General features: G+C 41.7%; 1 protein-coding gene across 2 annotated transcripts in view; it reads right to left on the bottom strand.

Annotated features, from left to right (window-relative positions):
- Positions 1–4,733, bottom strand: part of LOC110489576 (aristaless-related homeobox protein A) — a 36,203-nt gene extending 31,470 nt beyond the window's left edge. Inside the window, exons 1-3 of one of the 2 annotated variants that reach the window (XM_036943689.2) lie at positions 4,344–4,733; positions 3,337–3,913; positions 974–1,019 (exon numbers count right to left, since the gene is read on the bottom strand). In XM_036943689.2, coding sequence (XP_036799584.2) covers positions 974–1,019; positions 3,337–3,913; positions 4,344–4,530 — 810 coding nt within the window. In that variant the 5' untranslated portion in view covers positions 4,531–4,733. The remainder of the gene's footprint in view (positions 1–973; positions 1,020–3,336; positions 3,914–4,343) is intronic. The other variant, XM_090199073.1, reaches the window with a different exon arrangement.
- Between the last annotated feature and the right edge of the window lie 17,053 nt (positions 4,734–21,786).

The following is a 21,786-nucleotide window of genomic DNA, read 5'->3' as shown; positions in this document are numbered from 1 at the left end:
AACATTACACTAACAAAAATTCCAAAAGAATAAAGACATTTCAAATGTCATATTATGTGTATGTACAGTGTTGTAATGATGTGCAAATAGTCTCTCTCTCACTCTCTGTCACTCTCCCTCTCCCCTATCTCATTCCCGCAATGGGAATTCAAACACAATTTTCTCCCTGAGAATAGCCCATGTTTGCTCTCACGCTAAGTGCGCTTTTATAAATCGTCCGTATCCGCTTAATTGCCGTTAAAACGTCCCTTGGCGCATGTAATAACTTCCAATAACAGGAAGGAGCTTCGCTACGCAGCGATTGGGGTCATTTAACACATTTTGGGTTAATAAATCACTCAGACTCTCATAAAGACTTTTCTCCGGCTACTGTCTGGTAAGGTGAGGCGGCAGGTAGCCTAATGGTTAGAGCGTTGGACTTGTTGCAAGAGCTGACAAGGTACAAATCTGTTGTTCTGACCCTGAACAGGCAGTTAACCCACTGTTCCTAGGCTGTCATTGAAAATAATAATTTGTTCTTAACTGACTTGCCCAGTTAAATAAAGGTAAAAAAACATTTATAAAAAGGTCTGAATTGTAGCCTGGTGTATGCATCATTTCAACAAAAATATATAAATAATAATGTAAGCATATTGGAAATAAAAAATAATTATAGACTTTGTAAAAGTATTATTCTATAGTCTATGAAGGTATGTAAATCTGAATATGATTTTAAATTACGCTATAGGCCTACATTGTATAAATACGCATCGGATGTTTTATTTTAATTATTATAACATAAACTAGAACAGCCTAATAATAAAGAGGGTATTATTTAATCTTATTCTAAGTGGTACTGTTCTTTAAATTCGTTTCTAATGTGGTAGCCTATATATTTCAATTACCCATTTGAAATGTGTAAGTGTTAAGGCGTTTTAGTTGAAAGCGACAGACAGCCATAATTGCAGCAATAAAACGTTAAAAGGCCACTTACTTGCACGCGCGCCTCGGTCAGATCCAGCCGCATCGCAAGCTCCTCTCTGAAAAGGCAGGAAAATAGGTTACCTTTTGTGACCGAGAACTAGGCTGTTTTTCTTCTTCTGTCCTAGCCCCACTGGTAACAATACAAGAAAATAGTTATTTTTCAGACATGGAAAACCCACAGCGAAATGAAGGTCCTTTTTGCTATTTTCCCTGGTAAGGTTTGAGAGAAATTGTCGGGTTGATCGTATTGTAATCTGTCTTTTCTTCGCCATAATAGCTCCCTTATACAACGGGTTTTCTTTAGAGTCAATGGAAATACTGCTATCCAAGCGTTTACAAAGACATCGAGTGCTTGGCTGAAAGAGAAGTCTATAGGCTGCACACATTGATTACCACAATTTCGCCTTAAAAACAATGAACGCACATTGACACAGAAACATGGCTCAACAATAACCTATGTATTGTTTGCTTCATGATGCTAGTGTTAAAATAATATATTTTTTAAATCGATTACTCCATTGTTTAAAACGTCACATGTTCCATTCACCATCTTAAATGTGTCTTATAGATAGATGATTTACCTTGCTGAAAGCGATTGGCTAACAGAATTCACCTGCCTGTCTGATATGTATATCCACCTGCCTGTCTGATATATATATCCACCTGCCTGTCTAATATATATATATAGTTTATATATATATATATATATATATATATATATATATATATATATATATATAAATATATATATATGGATGGGAATTAATTTTGTCTGACATTCTGAATCCTGTTGTAAATGCACCACTGAACAGTAATATTACGTTATGTAATAGTATACAACTATAATAAGAGAAATGTCATCTCAATCTAAATAGTCAAAGCTACATGTTCATGGGGTCCTGAAAACACATAGGTTAGCTAAATATATTCGTTTTATAGAACAATATTAGGCTTTCATGTTTGGCTGAAAAAAGAAAATAGATATATTTGAAATTCACCTCTATACATTTAATTGCATCAAAAAATAAATAGCACCAACTCATTTATGTCCACACAAAAAAACACTCATCTAGACCAGCCTAAGCAGTGACTCACTCATCTAGACCAGCCTAAGCAGTGACTCACTCATCTAGACCAGCCTAAGCAGTGACTCACTCATCTAGACCAGCCTAAGCAGTGACTCACTCATCTAGACCAGCCTAAGCAGTGACTCATTCACCATTCTTCATGAAGCTTCATTCGAAAAACTGATTTGCCTTTGCGTGAAAGTCAGTAACAGGTGGATTTGTGTAGACTTGCTCGAATTGGATGTGTTTTCCCTCTAGATACGTATGCCCAAGCACCAGCTAATGGAGGGAAACAACGGAGTTGAGCATCACCGTGTGTGTGTGTTTGTGTGTGTGTGTGTGTGTGCGCGCGTGCGTGCGTGTTGTACCCTTGCGCTTGGGCAGGCCCAGAAACGTAATTTGCGTTGAATAGAACAGCATTACGCACACGGTAAATCGAGCTGCAACCAGTTTATTTTCCCTTCAAGAATAATGTCCATATCGACAACAAAGAGACGAGGTAAATGTGACAAAACGGTTTGGTGTTCCCACTCTGGGCCTTATGTAAGGCCTGGGTTCGGCTGGACAGTATACCTGTCAATGCGCCAGTGTCAAATTACAGACGGGCTGAAATACGTTATCAGTGGATAAACAATTGACTGTTTTCTACAAACAAACAAAAATATAATAATAATTATAACATAAATGGTATGATGATAAAGGGTTTTAATGTCGTTACCCCAGACATATCTAGATTAAAATATGCATCAGAAATTATAATTTGCAGGCCAGGTTTATGCATGAATTGATCTCGTGTCCAACCCAATCTCACACTCAATTCGTACAAATATGTAAAACAATGTAATATACACCAGCTTTGTGAAATTCTTTCACAATTTTAGAAGATATATGTTTGCCTCTGGTATTTGTATCTCAGGCCCTGTAAAGATAAAACAATGTTATTTTTTTTACCAACTTTAATTATTCCGTAATTACTATTATTATTGCTATCATTATTATAACAGCCTACTGCTACTTGCTGTTCGTTGACGTAGCCTACACGATACATTGTAAGGTGAAATAGAAACGTCTATCCAAATCGTGTATTTAAAGAAATGTTATGAGACTTTGTCGGGTTACATTGTTGTATGTACGTTGAATAAATGATTTCGTTCATATGAGACACGTCTCATATGAATAATTGAGTTTGTGCTGTAGCATGGGTGACAGTGTGTTACTGTTCTCTTGCCCACTCCATACGTTTTTGGATTGACAATGGCAACCGAGTAGGCAAAAACACCAAACAGCTATTGGACTGTGACTGTACCTGGTGAAGACGTCGGGGTAGTGTGTCTTCCGGAAAGCCTTCTCCAGCTCCTCCAGCTGATAGCTGGTGAATGTAGTCCTGTATCTTCTTTGCTTGCGTTTTAGCATCCCTTCGTCCGAGTCACTGCCTGCCGACAGACACACGCTGTCCTCGCCGTCCCTCACGTCTCCATCCCCGGCGTGGATGCTCTCCCTCTCCCCGTCCTTCGGGGATAGACCCATCGCCTCCCCACAGCTCTCCTCTTCTTTCCCCACGTCCTCGAACTTCATCAGCCCTAGTCTCAGCCCGGGTCCATCCTCCGGCACACCAGCGGGGCTCTGACCTCCCTCTCCCTGGCTTAGGGACGCGTTCTCCCGGTATGACTTGCTCCGGCTAATGCTCACCTGTGGAGCCTGGTTGATTTTGAGACTCTCGCAGGCTTGGTCCACCAGAAGCCTTTCCCTATCCAATTTCTCATCGAGGTCGTGAACTAAAACCCGTCCGTGGTCCAGGTACTTCCCGCCTGGTCCGTAGAGTCGGCGCAGCTTTGGTGGAAGGTGCATGTCTGTGTCTGTTGATAGGTGGTCTTTAGCTGAGCCTATGGGGAGGGTGACAGAAGTATGGATAGGTTGAAGCGACATGTGTCAACAGGCCTGCGCATTGTTCAACGCAAAGCGTCGCACAAGGCATCATTGATAATGTTCGAATAGACTTGGACATGTATTATTTCTGTCTACAGTTTCATGCACCTTAGAGTATGTATATCGTATTGACGATAAAGTTTACTTTTGGTCCCTGAAAAAGTGCTTAAAAGTGACAAATATCCTATTTTCAACACAGTCACACAACCTCAGACACTCTCGGTTCTGATGCACCCAATGCTGTCGATGGTTTATTAACATGTTATAGACACACACCGTATTGCCTATATTCAACACCAAAAATGTTTTCCCGGAACATGTAGCAAACCTTTCCCCAGATGGAAAGCCATGCATGTTTTCATGAACGTTTAGCGGTGGTTGTCTTACCTTCGGTCTGCTTGTCGTCCTCCTGTCTCCCGGGTAGAGCTGTCAAACTTTGCGCCCCTATCAGCCTGACTTTACAGGGACTCCGTCGGCCCAGAATACTGTCGATGCAGTAGGAGGAGAGCAGAGTGAGCGGTTTACTCTTACTGTCTCCCCGGTCGTGGATATCTTCTTCGAATTGACTAGTCATTTTTTATCCGTTTAGTGAAACGCTTAGTCGGAAGTAGCCTAAATGTATTTCTCACTTACTCATTCACTAATTTACTCATTCAACCTCTCTCGCTCTCTCGCTCTCTCGCTCTATCTTTTCTTCTCTCTGTCTGTCGCTCCGAGATCGTTCCTCTCTCTCACTCTCACTCTCTCTCTCTCTCTCTCCCTACCCAACCTTTAATTAAAGACACTGTTGGCTGGCTCTCAAGCTCCGCTATCTGCTTGCTCACATTGACGTGTGTTATAGCGTCCCTGATTGGTTCATGTGTAGGTGAAAGAGCAACTTTATATATTTTTGTATATTATGGTAATTTTGGAGAAACGGAGGAAAAAAAACAGAGCTCGCGATGGAACCCTGCTCCCATGGACTGAACTCATATTTGACTCTATGCAGGTGTGGCCCATACTGTTTAACTACAATTAATGATAGGCTGCTAATAATGATCATAAAAGTAATATTAATGACAATATTAATAACAATAGTCATAATATTCATACAATTAATATTAGTGTAATAATAATATGCATAATAATACATATCTTCTTTTGAAATATGTATTATCTTGTTGCGTTAAATAATCACGTATCAAAATTCAGCCCTTCAGTTAAGTGGAACCCGTTTGGAGATGTTAAATCTAGTCCTTCATTTACTGTGAGCCTTTTCCCATACCTCTGTAAACTCCAGTGGGCCTTTTTCCATCCCTCTGTAAACTCCAGTGGGCCTTTTTCCATCCCTCTGTAAACTCCAGTGGGCCTTTTTCCATATCTCTGTAAACTCCAGTGGGCCTTTTTCCATCCCTCTGTAAACTCCAGTGGGCCTTTTTCCATACCTCTGTAAACTCCAGTGGGCCTTTTTCCATATCTCTGTAAACTCCAGCACCCTCATCTTATACTACTATAACTCAAGTCCTCAGATCAATGTCTAATAATGAGAGAAGAGAAAAATGACCAAGATGTATGTAATCTTATTCCCAATAATAGTGACACATTTGATCCTGCATAGAAGGATGAATGTAAACTAAGAGTTTGATGTTGTTTATTCCCACAAATTAAAGAAAAAAACACGGGACAAAATGTCAAACTATAGATGTTCTGTAATAGAATAAGGCTTTTTACAGGATGTTCTTTTATAGGACAACACTCTTCCTTTCAACTAATAATTGCCTCAGATTATCTTAAAATAAGACCAAAAGATCCCTGAAATAACTACCAGAATTATCATAACAATTTGATCATTTGATTGCTATTGATTACCCCAAAATGCTCTCGAACACTTCTGTAAGCCTTGTCACCTTCCATTTCTCTCGCGCCACACACACACACACACACACACACACACACACAGACACACACACACACACACACACACACACACACACACACACACACACACACACACACACACACACACACACACACACACACACACACACACACACACACACACACACACACACACACACACACACTGCAACAGGCGAACACCGAACACTAATTGCCTGGCCTCTCTCTGGCAATTGCAGAGGCGATCAGATGGTCCGTGCGCCGGATGATTGATTTAAAAAGTAAAGGTGGCGATGATGAGAAGGCGTGAGGGGAGCCCGGACGCCGTGCAGGCTCGCTCCAGAGAGGGGCAGATGGCTCGAGAATGTCATTTTAAATGAAAGTCTATTTAACCCGCTGCGAATAGCGTGACCCCATCCTTCGCCTAGCGAGCCCATCACTGTTAAAAATATCATTTTCTGAATTCAATCCCAAAACTTCAACAAGCTGCAATTTACACTCTTTTCTGATGCTGCTTCTGTTCCTCTGTATAGCTGCCCAGTTACTAAGATTCAGCCGAACATGAAACATAACAACAAAACATATCTTGAGAAATGTTTAAAAACGTTTTAAAAGTGATAGGTTATAGTTTGAGCTCTCGGTCATGGATTTCCACGAACGGCATAGATTTGTTTGTGAAAATAAAATGAATGTTTTTCTCTGTATAGGGCGCAAGGGTGATCGATCAAGATTAACGTCGACATTTAACATCTATCCATGTCCTGAGGATGTCTGGAAATAAGCGCTATTACCATCAAGTAGGATTCGGTCTTGCCAGAGTAATGTGGACAGGGATGGCCGATGGGCGTAATCACATGTCTCTGGTTCAGAAGGTTACGTGTTCAATCCTGGTGTCCTTGTTTTAACCGCTTCCCAACCATTACCTAACCATTCCTAATGAGTGCCCAAACTTAATGTTTTTAACCCTGTCCCAACCATTACCTAACCATTCCTAATGAGTGCCCAAACTTAATGTTTTTAACCCTGTCCCAACCATTACCTAACCATTCCTAATGAGTGCCCAAACTTTATGTTTTTAACCCTGTCCCAAACTTGAACCCTTACCTTAACCATGCTGAATGAGTGTCTAAACTTAAATGTTTTTCACCCTGTTCCAAACCCTTAACCCTTATCTTAACCATTCAGAATGAGTGTCTAAACTAATGTTTTTAACCCTGTCCCAACCATTACCTAACCATTCCTAATGAGTGCCCAAACTTTATGTTTTTCACCCTGTTCCAAACCCTTAACCCTTATCTTAACCATTCAGAATGAGTGTCTAAACTAATGTTTTTAACCCTGTCTCAAACCTTAACCCTTACCTATGACCATTCAGAATGACTGCCTAAACTTAACCCTTAATTTCGAAATGTGATGTTTGGAGAAATGGAACGATACAGAGCACCAGGGGCAACAAAAACACGTTAAAAAGCATATTTCTGCAGTGAGACTGTGAGATCTTGCTGAGGGCGCACGGTAGATCCATGGGCAAGGTTCCCCAAGACTAAGTTCTGTCATGAGACAATATTCACTAGGCTATATTGAATTCATTGAATTGAATACAATTCACGATGACATTATTTGTAGGCGTAATCTTGGGCCATTTTAAACGATTCAATCATCTTGGTGCAAATTGCAGGCAGCATATTGTCATGAATTCATTCCAATCATTCCAATCAGGCCTCCGACGCGTGGCCGTAACCAAAGGGCTCTAGCCAAATGCTCCTTACTTACTATTAGGCTACCAACAATTCGCCGCGTTTATAGAGTCAGAAACTTCAGGGCTCGTTTTATGCTCTCAGATCAACACAATAATGAGATTTATCAACAATATAAAATGTTCTGTTTTTCCCCCCTGCGTGTCACAAACAGATGCGGGTAATGCAGACGGGTATTTAGCGTCGCTATGTAATTTGGGGGGCAAAATTTGATTCATTTATCCGCGCTCTATTATTAACCCGTGAAAAGAGAGATGTCAGTCGCCATTTGAGCCAGCAGGACATCCGCGATTTGTATAAACGCACTAATTACGCCAATACACATTCGCGAGGGAAGATATAAGCGCAATTTTCACCGTTTAAAATGTCCCTCTAATAAGAGCGTATGCGGGTTGCAGAAGTTGGGGGAGGAGTGGAGGCAGTGCCCGACCGTGGCTCGTGCTCTTTCCGTTCCCATATCTCCCCCACTCAGTCACACTTTGCCACAGTGTCGGTTGTATTTTCATAACACGCTAATTCGATAATTTCTATACCCCCATGCACTTGTGAATTGTGTTGTTTTACAGTTATGGTCCCAATTGGAATTTGTACAAGTGTAGCCTAATGTGCAACACAATAAGTACTAGAAACCATTTTCGCCAGAGGGTCATTTTTAAGACCATTTCTCTGTTTGTTGGCATAATGCAGAATATGCAAGTGTTCGGGTCAGTTTCAGCAGACTACTGATTTAGGGCCAGTTCTTCCACACCCCATCTCCAGTATGAGTTCAACAGAAACAGGTCCTGGGGCAGTGGTTAAGGACATGGCCTAACTATGAGTGCCGTTCACAATGCTTAGATGTTGGAACGTTTCCAGCCATGGTTCCATGGGTCACCGCTTAGCCATGTGAGCTTTGTGGGTGTGTGTGTGTGTGTGTGTGTGTTTGAGTGCATGGCTCTCTATCTCTCCCTGTCTATAGCCTAGTCATACTGTGTCGTCCGCACATATACAGTAAAAGGTTGGACCAACCATCTCCGCATCATTTCCATCCATTCTAAGGGCGCCATCTTCTGGACTAAACAACCTGTCCGTCATTGCATCTGGAGAGACGGAGAAATAGATCTGCCTAATAACCCACTAATAATAATCAGAGACTATGAACTGGAGTAATATTTAACTGGCAAGTGCTCATTACGAAATGTGAGGGTTTACGTCTCGATTTTAATTAATTAACATATTTTATTCAGTTGGTTAAGGCTGAAAATTACGCATAATTGCATAATTAATCAACAAGCCGAACTGGTGTTTTCCTTGGTAGTTAATGTGGGTTATCTTCTGCCATCAAACCACGTGATGATTCATGTCGCCTTCTACAAATGTTATGTTGGGGAAGAATGATTGTAGAATGTATGCGATTCAGGTATCATGTTCATTCTATGCACTGTGACTTTCTGAGATATAATATTTTGTTTATAGCCTATAAGCTCCAATTGTTTGCATGTCCAAGCAAGCCATGTTGACTTCCGGGGTCATGGCTAAAAGGGATCCAGCTTTTGTCAAATTAAGGCCCAGCAGGACAGTATATAGCATTTCAGCTAACCCTAACCCTTTTCCAAACCGTAAACTAATGATCCTAACCTGCTACGTTAATTATCCTAACCTGCTGAGTAAATGATCCTAACCTGCTACGTTAATTATCCTAACCTGCTGAGTAAATTATCCTAACCTGCTACGTGAATTATCCTAACCTGCTGAGTAAATTATCTCAACCTGCTACGTTAATTATCCTAACCTGCTACGTTAATTATCCTAACCTGCTACGTTAATTATCCTAACCTGCTGAGTAAATTATCCTAACCTGCTACGTGAATTATCCTAACCTGCTGAGTAAATTATCTCAACCTGCTACGTTAATTATCCTAACCTGCTACGTTAATTATCCTAACCTGCTACGTGAATTATCCTAACCTGCTACGTTAATTATCCTAACCTGCTACGTTAATTATCCTAACCTGCTACGAAAAGTCAAATCTGACTTTCAGTTGATGGAAGCTGGATACCTTACATCCATGAAGACTTCAAGGGCTAAAGCCAAGTAGCCAACACAGTCTCAGTTCTATCAGGTCACAGCACACCAATGTAACCAACCAACTAACCAACATATCTCTCTCTCTCTCTCTCTCTCTCAATTCAATTCAATTCAATTCAAAGAGCTTTATTGACATGGGAAACGCATGTTAACATTGCCAAAGCAAGTGAAGTAGATAATAAACAAAAGTGAAATAAACAATAAAAATGAACAGTAAACATTACACTCACAAAAGTTCAAAATAATAAAGATATTTCAAATGCCATATTATCTATATACAGTGTTGTAACGATGTGCAAATGGTTAAAAGTAAAAAATGGAAAATAAATAAACATAAATATGGGTTTACAATGGTGTTTGTTCTTCACTGGTTGCCCTTTTCTTGTGGCAACAGGTCACACATCTTGCTGCTGTGATGGCACACTGTGGTGTTTCACCCAGTAGATATGGAAGTTTATCAAAATTGGGTTTGTTTTCTAATTCTTTGTCGGTCTGTGTAATCTGAGGGAAATATGTGTCTCTTATATGGTCATATATTTGTCAGGAAGTTAGGAAGTGCAGCTCAGTTTACACCTCATTTTTGTGGGCAGTGTGCACATAGCCTGTCTTCTCCTAAGAAACATGTCTGCCTACAGCGGTCTTTCTCAATAGCAAGGCTATGCTCGCTGAGTCTGTACCTCGTCAAAGCTTTCCTTAAATTTTGGTTAGTCACAGTGGTCAGGCATTCTGCCACTGTGTAAACTCTGTTCAGTGCCAAATAGCATTCTAGTTTGCTCAGTTTTTTTGTGAATTCTTTCCAACGTGTCAGGTATCTTTTTGTTTTCCCATGATTTGGTTGAGTCTAATATCTCTCTCTCTTAGTTGACTGACTGATTAGGCCTAATTGATTGTTGTTGTCCTGACATTGACCGTGTTCAGTTTTAATCTGACAGAATATGAGCCGTTAACGGAAGTTCCAGTCTCGTGGCCCCGCTGCGGGTGGTTTATCTTCTTCCTCTCGCTGGTATAATTGGATGCTGCTCCGCTCGGGAACGCTAGCAGGAGTAGAGAAAGAGAGCGAGCGAAACGAAGCGGGCTTTTAAAGGCGCTCTAAGCAAAAGATAATTAGCGGTTATTAACAGCCCCGCATATTGAGAGCGCGAGGGAGTCAATTTAATGACTTTGTTGGTTCAGAACTACAGGCGATGATCGAAACAACAAAGGCGACGGTGCACGCAGTCATCATCAAATCAGTAGGCCACATTTCCAACCATAATGCGGTCTGATAAAAAACAAAGGGATCTAATTTCACTCAACTGACTGGATAATTTGTCCCAATAATTGATGATTTAAATATTTCAAACCCAAGATTAGGCTTCATTCTCCTCAATGATTAAGTAAAAATACACGCAGGGCCCATCAAAGAAAAGCCTGTAAATTGTATTCTCTAAAGAGGTGCCCATGCATGGTGAACTTTATTCGTTGCACATCTGTTTTGGCCTGCATGTGTATCTGGAGGTGAAAGAAACGCACAGCTGTTTAGGCGAGGTGCTGGCTAGCGGAGTAAAACACACGAATAAGAAAACGAGAGCCTCACACTCTAGGAGCTCAGATGCAATCATTTATAACCAACGTTTGGACCGACAAGCTGTCTTCATCAGGATATAATGATACACACTGCGGGTCTCTAGTTTATATAGTTTGAAAGGACACACAGGTGTCTGTAATCATGGTCGGGTGTGGCTTGATTTAATTGGTTAATTTACAGATATAGATACAGTATAGTTTGAAAGGACACACAAGCGTCTGTAATCATGGTCGGGTATGGCTTGATTTCATTGGTTAATTTACAGATATAGATACAGTATAGTTTGAAAGGACACATAGGTGTCTGTAATCATGGTCGGGTGTGGCTTGATTTCATTAGTTCATTTACATATATAGATAGAACATACAAAAAGCATACGACCATAGACACAATGTGGCTACATAGACCTACACACATTTACAATGAATAGCAACATCACAATAATGGCTTCAGATCACAGTCTAAATTGGCCTGCATGTGTAACATCAATTATTCATGTTTTCTTGATTTGAACACTTATTTTGCTTTGATTATTATATTTCAAGAACCATTGAGCATTAAAATGGGGGACACCTAAATCCAGACGTGGGATTGAGTTGGGAATCCTTTGTACCTCACCTTGCTGCATGAGAGGTGATGTTTCCATAGCCTGTGTATTCCTTCTGTAAAGGACACATCCCGAAGACAGGGGTTTCAAAATCCCCATTCTCACATTTGAAAATGTGTCATTATACGAAAAACGTTATTGGTTATTGAGATAGCCTATATTATTAAATACACCACCAATAGCTTGGTTTTGTTTTATTTGGAAAATATTGATGTTCATTTCCTGCAATTCCTCGTTGTTTAACAAGACTCATTGCATATTTTATGTATGCTATTTAATAATAATAATAATAATATGGAAAAGGAAAGTCTAGACACAATTTCCCCAAATGTTATTCTGCTACCAAATAGGCCTATTTTTTATTATTAAAATGTATTTGAACCCTCAATTTATATATACATATTCTATTTTACAGAAAGTGTGTAGATGCATTAATACGGACAGAGTCACACATTAAATGATTACTTCCCAATTTCTTTGACTCCTCGGATTTAGGTCATAGCTCAGTTTCTGGATGCCATAGAGATAAACCTAAGATATCCCCCATGTGCATCAGAGTCACTTCAGAGTCACGCGCAAGGGAGCCTGCAGATGACCAGCAGGAAAGATGTCTGTGGGGTCTACCCAAGCTCCTCTTCGATGCCAAGGAGTTTTAAATGAAGTAGAGTCGTGGAAGGGCCTGCTCTTAAATCCACGGCTGCTGGATAGGTCAGGCACTTGAGCAGCAGAAACCAAATCACATTTTATTTGTCACATGCGCCGAATTCAACAGGTTACAGTGAAGTGCTTACTTACAAGCCCTTAACCAACCATACGTTAAGAAGTTAAGAAAGAAAAGTGTTAAGTAAAACAGATAAGTAGAAAAACAGAAATAAAATTAACAAATAATTGTATTTATTTTTTGGGTATTTAAACTTTATTTAACGAGGCAAGTCAGTTAAGAACAAATTGTTATTTACAATGATGGCCTACCAAAAGGCAAAACACCTCCTGCGGGGGAAGGGGGCTGGGATAAAAAAATAAATAATAATATATATATATATATACATATAAATATAGGACAAAACACACATCACGACAAGAGAGACAACACAACACTACATAAAGAGAGACCTAAAGACAACAACATAGCAAGGCAGCAACACAACACTACATAAAGAGAGACCTAAAGACGACAACATAGCAAGGCAGCAACACATGACATCACAGCATGGTAGCAACACAAAATGGTAGCAGCACAAAACATGGTACAAACATTACTGGGCACAGACAACAGCACAAAGGGCAAGAAGGTAGAGACAACAATACATCACGCTAAGCAGCCACAACTGTCAGTAAGAGTGTCCATGTTTGAGTCTTTGAATGAAGAGATTGAGATAAAACTGTTCAGTTTGAGTGTTTGTTGCAGCTCGTTCCAGTCGCTAGCTGCAGCGAACTGAAAAGACAAGCGACCCAGGGATGTGTGTGCTTTAGGGACCTTTAACAGAATGTGACTGGCAGAATGGGTGTTGTATGTGGAGGATGAGGGCTGCAGTAGATATCTCAGATAGGGGGGAGTGAGGCCTAAGAGTGTTTTTTTTATAAATAAGCATGTGGTGGGTGGGTCTTGTGACTACCTCAAGCTCTAAACCCTCAGAAGTAGTAATCACACCTGTGGGGAGAGGGGCATTCTTCTTACCAAACCACATGACCTTTGTTTTGGAGGTGTTCAGAACAAGGTTAAGGGTAAAGAAAGCTTGTTGGACACTAAGAAATCTTTGTTGTAGAGCATTTAACACAAAATATGGGGGGGGGGGGGTGTAACAGTATAAGTTTAGACCGTCCCCTCGCCCATACCCGGGTGCGAACCAGGGACCTTCTGCACACATCAACAGTCACCCTCAAATGGTCGACCATTCCTGATACACATAGGAAACTGTTCAGTGTGAAAAACCCGGTGTCACGTTCTGACCTTAGTTCTTTTGTTATGTCTTTGTTTTAGGATGGTCAGGGCGTGAGTTGGGTGGGTTGTCTATGTTCGTTTTTCTATGATTTGGTTTTCTGTGTTTGGCCTGGTATGGTTCTCAATCAGAGGCAGCTGTCAATCATCGTCCCTGATTGAGAACCATATTTAGGTAGGCTGTTTTCTATTGTGTTTTGTGGGTGGTTGTATCCTGTGGTAGTGTTTTCTCCATACGGGACTGTTTCTGTTGTTTGTTTGTACTTTTGTTATTTTGTCCAGTGTTCTGTTGATTTATTAAATATATCATTATGGACACTTACCACACTGCACATTGGTCTGATCCTTGGAGGAGGAAGAAGAACGTTACACCCAGCAACGTTGCAGTTCTTGACACAAACCGGTGTGCCTGGCACCTACTACCAGACCTCGTTCAAAGGCACTTAAATATTTGGTATTTTCCATTCCCCCTCTGAATGACACAAATACACAACCCATGTCTCAATTGTCTCAAGGCTTAAAAATCCGTCTTTAACCTGTCTCCTCCCTTTCATCTACACTGATTGAAGTGTATTTAACAAGTGACATCAATAAGGGATCATAGCTTTCACCTGGATTCACCTGGTCAGTCTATGTCATGGAAAGAGCAGGTGTCCTTAATGTTGTGTACATTCAGTGTCAGTCCATAAACATTGTTTGCTGATATTGTCGCATTTCGTCTACGAGGCAAGCTCGAATCGGGGGGCGCAGGGGTGACTGAACTCACAAGCTTGGGCACATTTGCCCTTTCATTGATTGCGCCTTTGCGGGCGTTGGTTAATTTGACTGCGCGCAAGCAAGAGTGCCAAAAAAATTCAGCTGAAGAATCACTTCTCCCCTTAATGAGATAATCAAAGTAATGTATGCAAATGAATTACCTCACAAGCTTATCAAAACGTACCTGCCCTCTCCTGTCTGAAGAAGTCCATTTATCCAGTTAGCGGCAACAGCTCATGGCGTGATGCAAATGATGGTTGATTTGATTAGGACAAATTAAGTACCTCACTGCTATCTGACCTTGTCTGAGTTTTATGTAAATTATAGAAACAATTGGTGTGATAGAATAAATTGCATTATAATCTGATAAAAACATTTTTTTTATAAGAAAATGGCTAATCATACATACTTAGAAGGAACCCTGGAGTCTCTCAAGAAATAATTTCTAGTCATTGGTTCATATGAACCTTCAGTTAGTTGAAGGGTTCTCAGAGGAACCTTCAACGGTTCAATGTATCAACAAGTTCCTGGAGGATTCCCGGAGTGGGGGGCGTGACTTAGTGGCTTTAAGATTGATGTTTTTTTGGGACACTCATTCCTGTTTGTCTGTTCTGTTGTATTGTCGTCACATGTTAAGGTTGAAAACGGTCCGTTTTGTAATTAGTCTAACAGAGGTGTATGAGTTCCTCAAGAGCCTATGAGAAGTTGGAATAGTTAGCACTTTACCACTGTATGTACCAGGGCTCCCGAGTGGCGCAGCGGTCTAAAGCACTGCATCTCAGTGCTAAAGGCGGCACTACAGACCCTGGTTTGATTCCAGGCTGTCTCACAACCGGCCGTGATTGGGAGTCCCATAGGGCGGCGCACAATTGGCCCAGCGTCGTCTGGGGCCGTCATTGTAAAGGGGGGTTGGCCATCATTGTAAATAAGAATTTGTTCTGAACTGACTTGCCAAGTTAAATTTGTAATTGTTAATGATATTCATTTTACATTAGAAAATGTAATATGCATAAATATTAATTTGCTGTGTACAAACTGAACATGATGAACAGGAAATACATTTACGCTAACAGGTGACAAAAAATAAGTCTTATGAATGCAACTCCTCCAATATGCCACGCCTTCAATAAGAAACTCCTCCAATATGCCACGCCTCCAATAAGCAACTCCTCCAATATGCCACGCCTCCAATAAGAAACTCCTCCAATATGCCACGCCTCCAATAAGCAACTCCTCCAATATGCCACGCCTCCAATAAGAAACTCCTCCAATATGCCACGCCTCCAATAAGCAACTCCTCCAATATGCCACACCTCCAATAAGCAACTCCTCCAATCTGATAGGCTGCCACCTCTACAATATATTATTAAAAAGGGTCAAAATTGAGCCCCTCTTATAAAATAAATACCTTTTTCAGAGGGATTCCTCAAGGAAACCCTAAAGATTCTTCCAGACATCTTTACTTCTAAGAGTGTACAATAGGCCTATTTAGAACACTGAGATTTTTTTCCAAGGTTTTCAGGTGCTTGGAGTCAAGTTAAACGGTCTGCCAGAGTCTGCACTGCACATGCCACAAGATGAAAATGTGAGGTTCTTTTGAATCTGTATTGAGCAGAGTGTGTGGATTAAAGTAGGCCTGTAGCCTTCTGTAGATTTCTGTAGACTTCTATAGGCCTGTAGGCTTCTGTACGCCTGTAGACATCTGTAGGCCTGTAGACATCTGTAGATTTCTGTAGACTTCTGTAGGCTTGTAGGCTTCTGTACGCCTGTAGACTTCTGTAGGCTTGTAAGCCTCTGTAGGCCTGTAGATTTCTGTAGACTTCTATAGGCCTGAAGGCTTCTGTAGGCCTGTAGACATCTGTAAGCCTGTAGACATCTGTAGATTTCTGTAGACTTCTGTAGGCTTGTAGGCTTCTGTAGGCCTGTAGAATTCTGTAGGCCTGTAGGCTTCTGCAGGTTTCTGTATTTTATTTATTTATTTATTTTATTTCACCTTTGTTTAACCAGGTAGGCAAGTTGAGAACAAGTTCTCTTTTACAACTGCGACCTGGCCAAGATAAAGCAAAGCAGTTCGACACATGCAACGACACAAAGTTACACATGGAATAAAACAAACATACAATCAATAATACAGTAGAAAAAGTCTATATACAGTGTGTGCAAATGAAGTAGGATAAGAGAAGTAAGGCAATAAATAGGCCATGGTGGTGAAGTAATTACAATATAGCAATTAAGCACTGAAATGGTAGATGTGCAGAAGATGAACGTGCAAGTAGAGATATTGGGGTGCAAAGGAGCAAGATAAATAAATAAATACAGTATGGGGATGAGGTAGTTGGATGGGCTATTTACAGATGGCCTATGTACAGGTGCAGTGATCTGTGAGCTGCTTCTGTAGTCCTGTCAGCCTGTCAGCATCTGTATACTTATGTAGGACCGTAAGCTTCTGTGGGCCTGTAAGCTTCTGTAGGCCTGTAGGCTTCTGTAGACCTGTAGGCTTCTGTAGACCTGTAGGCTTCTGTAGGCCTGTAGGCTTCTGTAGGCTTTTGTATGCCTGTAGGCTTCTGTAGGCTTCTGCAGGCCTGTAGCCTTCTGTAGGCTTCTGTAGACCTGTAGGCTTCTGTAGGCTTCTGTAGGCCTGTAAGCTTCTGTAGGCTTCTGTGGGCCTGTAGGCTTCTGTAGGCCTGTAAGCTTCTGTAGGCTTATGTAGGCCTGTAGGCTTCTGTAGGCTTCTGTAGACCTGTAGGCTTCTGTAGACCTGTAGACTTCTGTAGGCTTCTGTAGGCCTGTAGCCTTCTGTAGGCTTCTGTAGGCCTGTAGACTTCTGTAGGCTTATGTAGGCCTGCAGGCTTCTGTAGGCTTCTGTAGACCTGTAGGCTTCTGTAGGCCTGTAGACCTGTAGGCTTCTGTAGACCTGTAGGCCTGTAGACTTCTGTAGACTTATGTAGGCCTGTAGACGTCTGTAGGCTTCTGTAGACCTGTGGGCTTCTGTAGGCCTGTAGACATCTGTAGGCCTGTAGACTTCTGTAGGCTTCTGTAGACTTATGTAGACCTGTAGGCTTCTGTAGCCTTCTGTAGGCCTGTAGGCTTCTGTAGACTTCTGTAGGCCTGTAGACTTATGTAGGCCTGTAGCCTTCTGTAGCCTTCTGTAGGTCTGTAGCCTTCTGTAGGCTTCTGTAGACCTGTAGGCTTCTGTAGGCCTGTAGACTTCTGTAGGCTTATGTAGGTCCTGTAGGCTTCTGTAGCCTTCTGTAGGCCTGTAGGCTTCTGTAGACTTTTGTAGGCCTGTAGACTTATGTAGGCCTTTAGCCTTCTGTAGCCTTCTGTAGGTCTGTAGGCTTCTGTAGACTTCTGTAGGCCTGTAGACTTATGTAGGCCTGTAGCCTTCTGTAGCCTTCTGTAGGTCTGTAGGCTTCTGTAGCCTGTATGATTCTGTAAGATTCTGTAGTCTTCTGTAGGCTTCTGTGGGATTACGTAGGATTCTGTAGGCCTGTGGGCCTGTAGGCTTCTGTAGGCTTGCAAAAACAAAGTGGTTGGAAATGTAGCCTACCTTAGTAAATTAATGGACCATTTCCACTACAGTGAGTTAGCCTGGTGCTTGACCTAAAGCCTCAGACTTTTGTACTCTTTCCATAGCTGAGGCCAGGGCCAAACAAAACCTTCAGGGCTGGCTAGGCTGTACTCTAAAAGATTTGTAGCACAAGGGCCCTGGGTGCTTTGTGTTCTCGCACAGCCATGGGTTAGGGTTATATAGCAGGTCATGGGTTATGGTTGTATATTCCAGGTCGTGGGTTATGGTTATATAGCAGGTCGTGGGTTAGGGTTATATAGCAGGTCATGGTGTAGGGTTATATAGCAGGTCATGGTGTAGGGTTATATAGCAGGTCATGGTGTAGGGTTATATAGCAGGTCATGGTGTAGGGTTATATAGCAGGTCATGGGTTAGGGTTATATATTCCAGGTCATGGGTTAGGGTTATATATTCCAGGTCATGGGTTAGGGTTATATTCCAGGCCATGGGTTAGGGTTATATAGCAGGTCATGGGTTAGGGTTATATAGCAGGTCGTGGGTTATGGTTATATAGCAGGTCGTGTGTTAGGGTTATATAGCAGGTCATGGTGTAGGGTTATATAGCAGGTCATGGTGTAGGGTTATATAGCAGGTCATGGTGTAGGGTTATATAGCAGGTCATGGGTTAGGGTTATATATTCCAGGTCATGGGTTAGGGTTATATTCCAGGCCATGGGTTAGGGTTATATAGCAGGTCATGGGTTAGAGTTATATAGCAGGTCATGGGTTAGGGTTATATAGCAGGTCATGGGTTAGGGTTATATAGCAGGTCATGGGTTAGGGTTATATATTCCAGGTCATGGTGTAGGGTTATATAGCAGGTCATGGGTTAGGGTTATATAGCAGGTCATGGGTTAGGGTTATATAGCAGGTCATGGGTTAGGGTTATATATTCCAGGTCATGGGTTAGGGTTATATAGCAGGTCATGGGTTAGGGTTATATAGCAGGTCATGGGTTAGGGTTATATAGCAGGTCATGGGTTAGGGTTATATAGCAGGTCATGGGTTAGGGTTATATAGCAGGTCATGGGTTAGGGTTATATAGCAGGTCATGGGTTAGGGTTATATAGCAGGTCGTGGGTTAGGGTTATATAGCAGGTCGTGGGTTAGGGTTATATAGCAGGTCATGGGTTAGGGTTATATAGCAGGTCGTGGGTTAGGGTTATATAGCAGGTCGTGGGTTAGGGTTATATAGCAGGTCATGGGTTAGGGTTATATAGCAGGTCATGGGTTAGGGTTATATAGCAGGTCATGGGTTAGGGTTATATAGCAGGTCATGGGTTAGGGTTATATAGCAGGTCATGGGTTAGGGTTATATATTCCAGGCCATGGGTTAGGGTTATATAGCAGGTCATGGTGTAGGGTTATATAGCAGGTCATGGGTTAGGGTTATATAGCAGGTCATGGGTTAGGGTTATATAGCAGGTCATGGGTTAGGGTTATATAGCAGGTCATGGGTTAGGGTTATATAGCAGGTCATGGGTTAGGGTTATATATTCCAGGCCATGGGTTAGGGTTATATAGCAGGTCATGGGTTAGGGTTATATAGCAGGTCATGGGTTAGGGTTATATAGCAGGTCATGGGTTATGGTTATATAGCAGGTCATGGTGTAGGGTTATATAGCAGGTCATGGGTTAGGGTTATATATTCCAGGTCATGGGTTAGGGTTATATAGCAGGTCATGGGTTAGGGTTATATAGCAGGTCATGGGTTAGGGTTATATAGCAGGTCATGGGTTAGGGTTATATATTCCAGGTCATGGGTTAGGGTTATATGTTCCAGGTCATGGGTTAGGGTTATATATTCCAGGTCATGGGTTAGGGTTATATAGCAGGTCATGGGTTAGGGTTATATAGCAGGTCATGTGTTATGGTTATATAGCAGGTCATGGGTTAGGGTTATATAGCAGGTCATGGGTTAGGGTTATATAGCAGGTCATGGGTTATGGTTATATAGCAGGTCATGGTGTAGGGTTATATAGCAGGTCATGGGTTAGGGTTATATAGCAGGTCATGGTGTAGGGTTATATAGCAGGTCATGGGTTAGGGTTATATAGCAGGTCATGGTGTAGGGTTATATAGCAGGTCATGGGTTAGGGTTATATAGCAGGTCATGGGTTAGGGTTATATAGCAGGTCATGGGTTAGGGTTATATAGCAGGTCATGGGTTAGGGTTATATAGCAGGTCATGGGTTAGGGTTATATAGCAGGTCATGGGTTAGGGTTATATATTCCAGGCCATGGGTTAGGGTTATATAGCAGGTCATGGGTTAGGGTTATATAGCAGGTCATGGGTTAGGGTTATATAGCAGGTCATGGGTTAGGGTTATATATTCCAGGCCATGGGTTAGGGTTATATAGCAGGTCATGGGTTAGGGTTATATAGCAGGTCATGGTGTAGGGTTATATAGCAGGTCATGGGTTAGGGTTATATTCCAGGTCATGGTGTAGGGTTATATAGCAGGTCATGGGTTAGGGTTATATTCCAGGTCATGGTGTAGGGTTATATAGCAGGTCATGGGTTAGGGTTATATTCCAGGTCATGGTGTAGGGTTATATAGCAGGTCATGGGTTAGGGTTATATAGCAGGTCATGGGTTAGGGTTATATAGCAGGTCATGGGTTAGGGTTATATATTCCAGGCCAGGGGTTAGGGTTATATAGCAGGTCATGGGTTAGGGTTATATAGCAGGTCATGGGTTAGGGTTATATAGCAGGTCATGGGTTATGGTTATATAGCAGGTCATGGTGTAGGGTTATATAGCAGGTCATGGGTTAGGGTTATATATTCCAGGTCATGGGTTAGGGTTATATAGCAGGTCATGGGTTAGGGTTATATAGCAGGTCATGGGTTAGGGTTATATAGCAGGTCATGGGTTAGGGTTATATATTCCAGGTCATGGGTTAGGGTTATATGTTCCAGGTCATGGGTTAGGGTTATATATTCCAGGTCATGGGTTAGGGTTATATAGCAGGTCATGGGTTAGGGTTATATAGCAGGTCATGGGTTATGGTTATATAGCAGGTCATGGGTTAGGGTTATATAGCAGGTCATGGGTTAGGGTTATATAGCAGGTCATGGGTTATGGTTATATAGCAGGTCATGGTGTAGGGTTATATAGCAGGTCATGGGTTAGGGTTATATAGCAGGTCATGGTGTAGGGTTATATAGCAGGTCATGGGTTAGGGTTATATAGCAGGTCATGGTGTAGGGTTATATAGCAGGTCATGGGTTAGGGTTATATAGCAGGTCATGGGTTAGGGTTATATAGCAGGTCATGGGTTAGGGTTATATAGCAGGTCATGGGTTAGGGTTATATAGCAGGTCATGGGTTAGGGTTATATAGCAGGTCATGGGTTAGGGTTATATATTCCAGGCCATGGGTTAGGGTTATATAGCAGGTCATGGGTTAGGGTTATATAGCAGGTCATGGGTTAGGGTTATATAGCAGGTCATGGGTTAGGGTTATATATTCCAGGCCATGGGTTAGGGTTATATAGCAGGTCATGGGTTAGGGTTATATAGCAGGTCATGGTGTAGGGTTATATAGCAGGTCATGGGTTAGGGTTATATTCCAGGTCATGGTGTAGGGTTATATAGCAGGTCATGGTGTAGGGTTATATAGCAGGTCATGGGTTAGGGTTATATTCCAGGTCATGGTGTAGGGTTATATAGCAGGTCATGGGT

The sequence above is a fragment of the Oncorhynchus mykiss genome, chromosome 15, assembly GCF_057628025.1.
Source record: "Oncorhynchus mykiss isolate SJ-2025 chromosome 15, ASM5762802v1, whole genome shotgun sequence".
Taxonomy (NCBI): Eukaryota; Metazoa; Chordata; class Actinopteri; order Salmoniformes; family Salmonidae; genus Oncorhynchus; species Oncorhynchus mykiss.
This window is presented reverse-complemented; position numbering and strand designations above follow the sequence as displayed.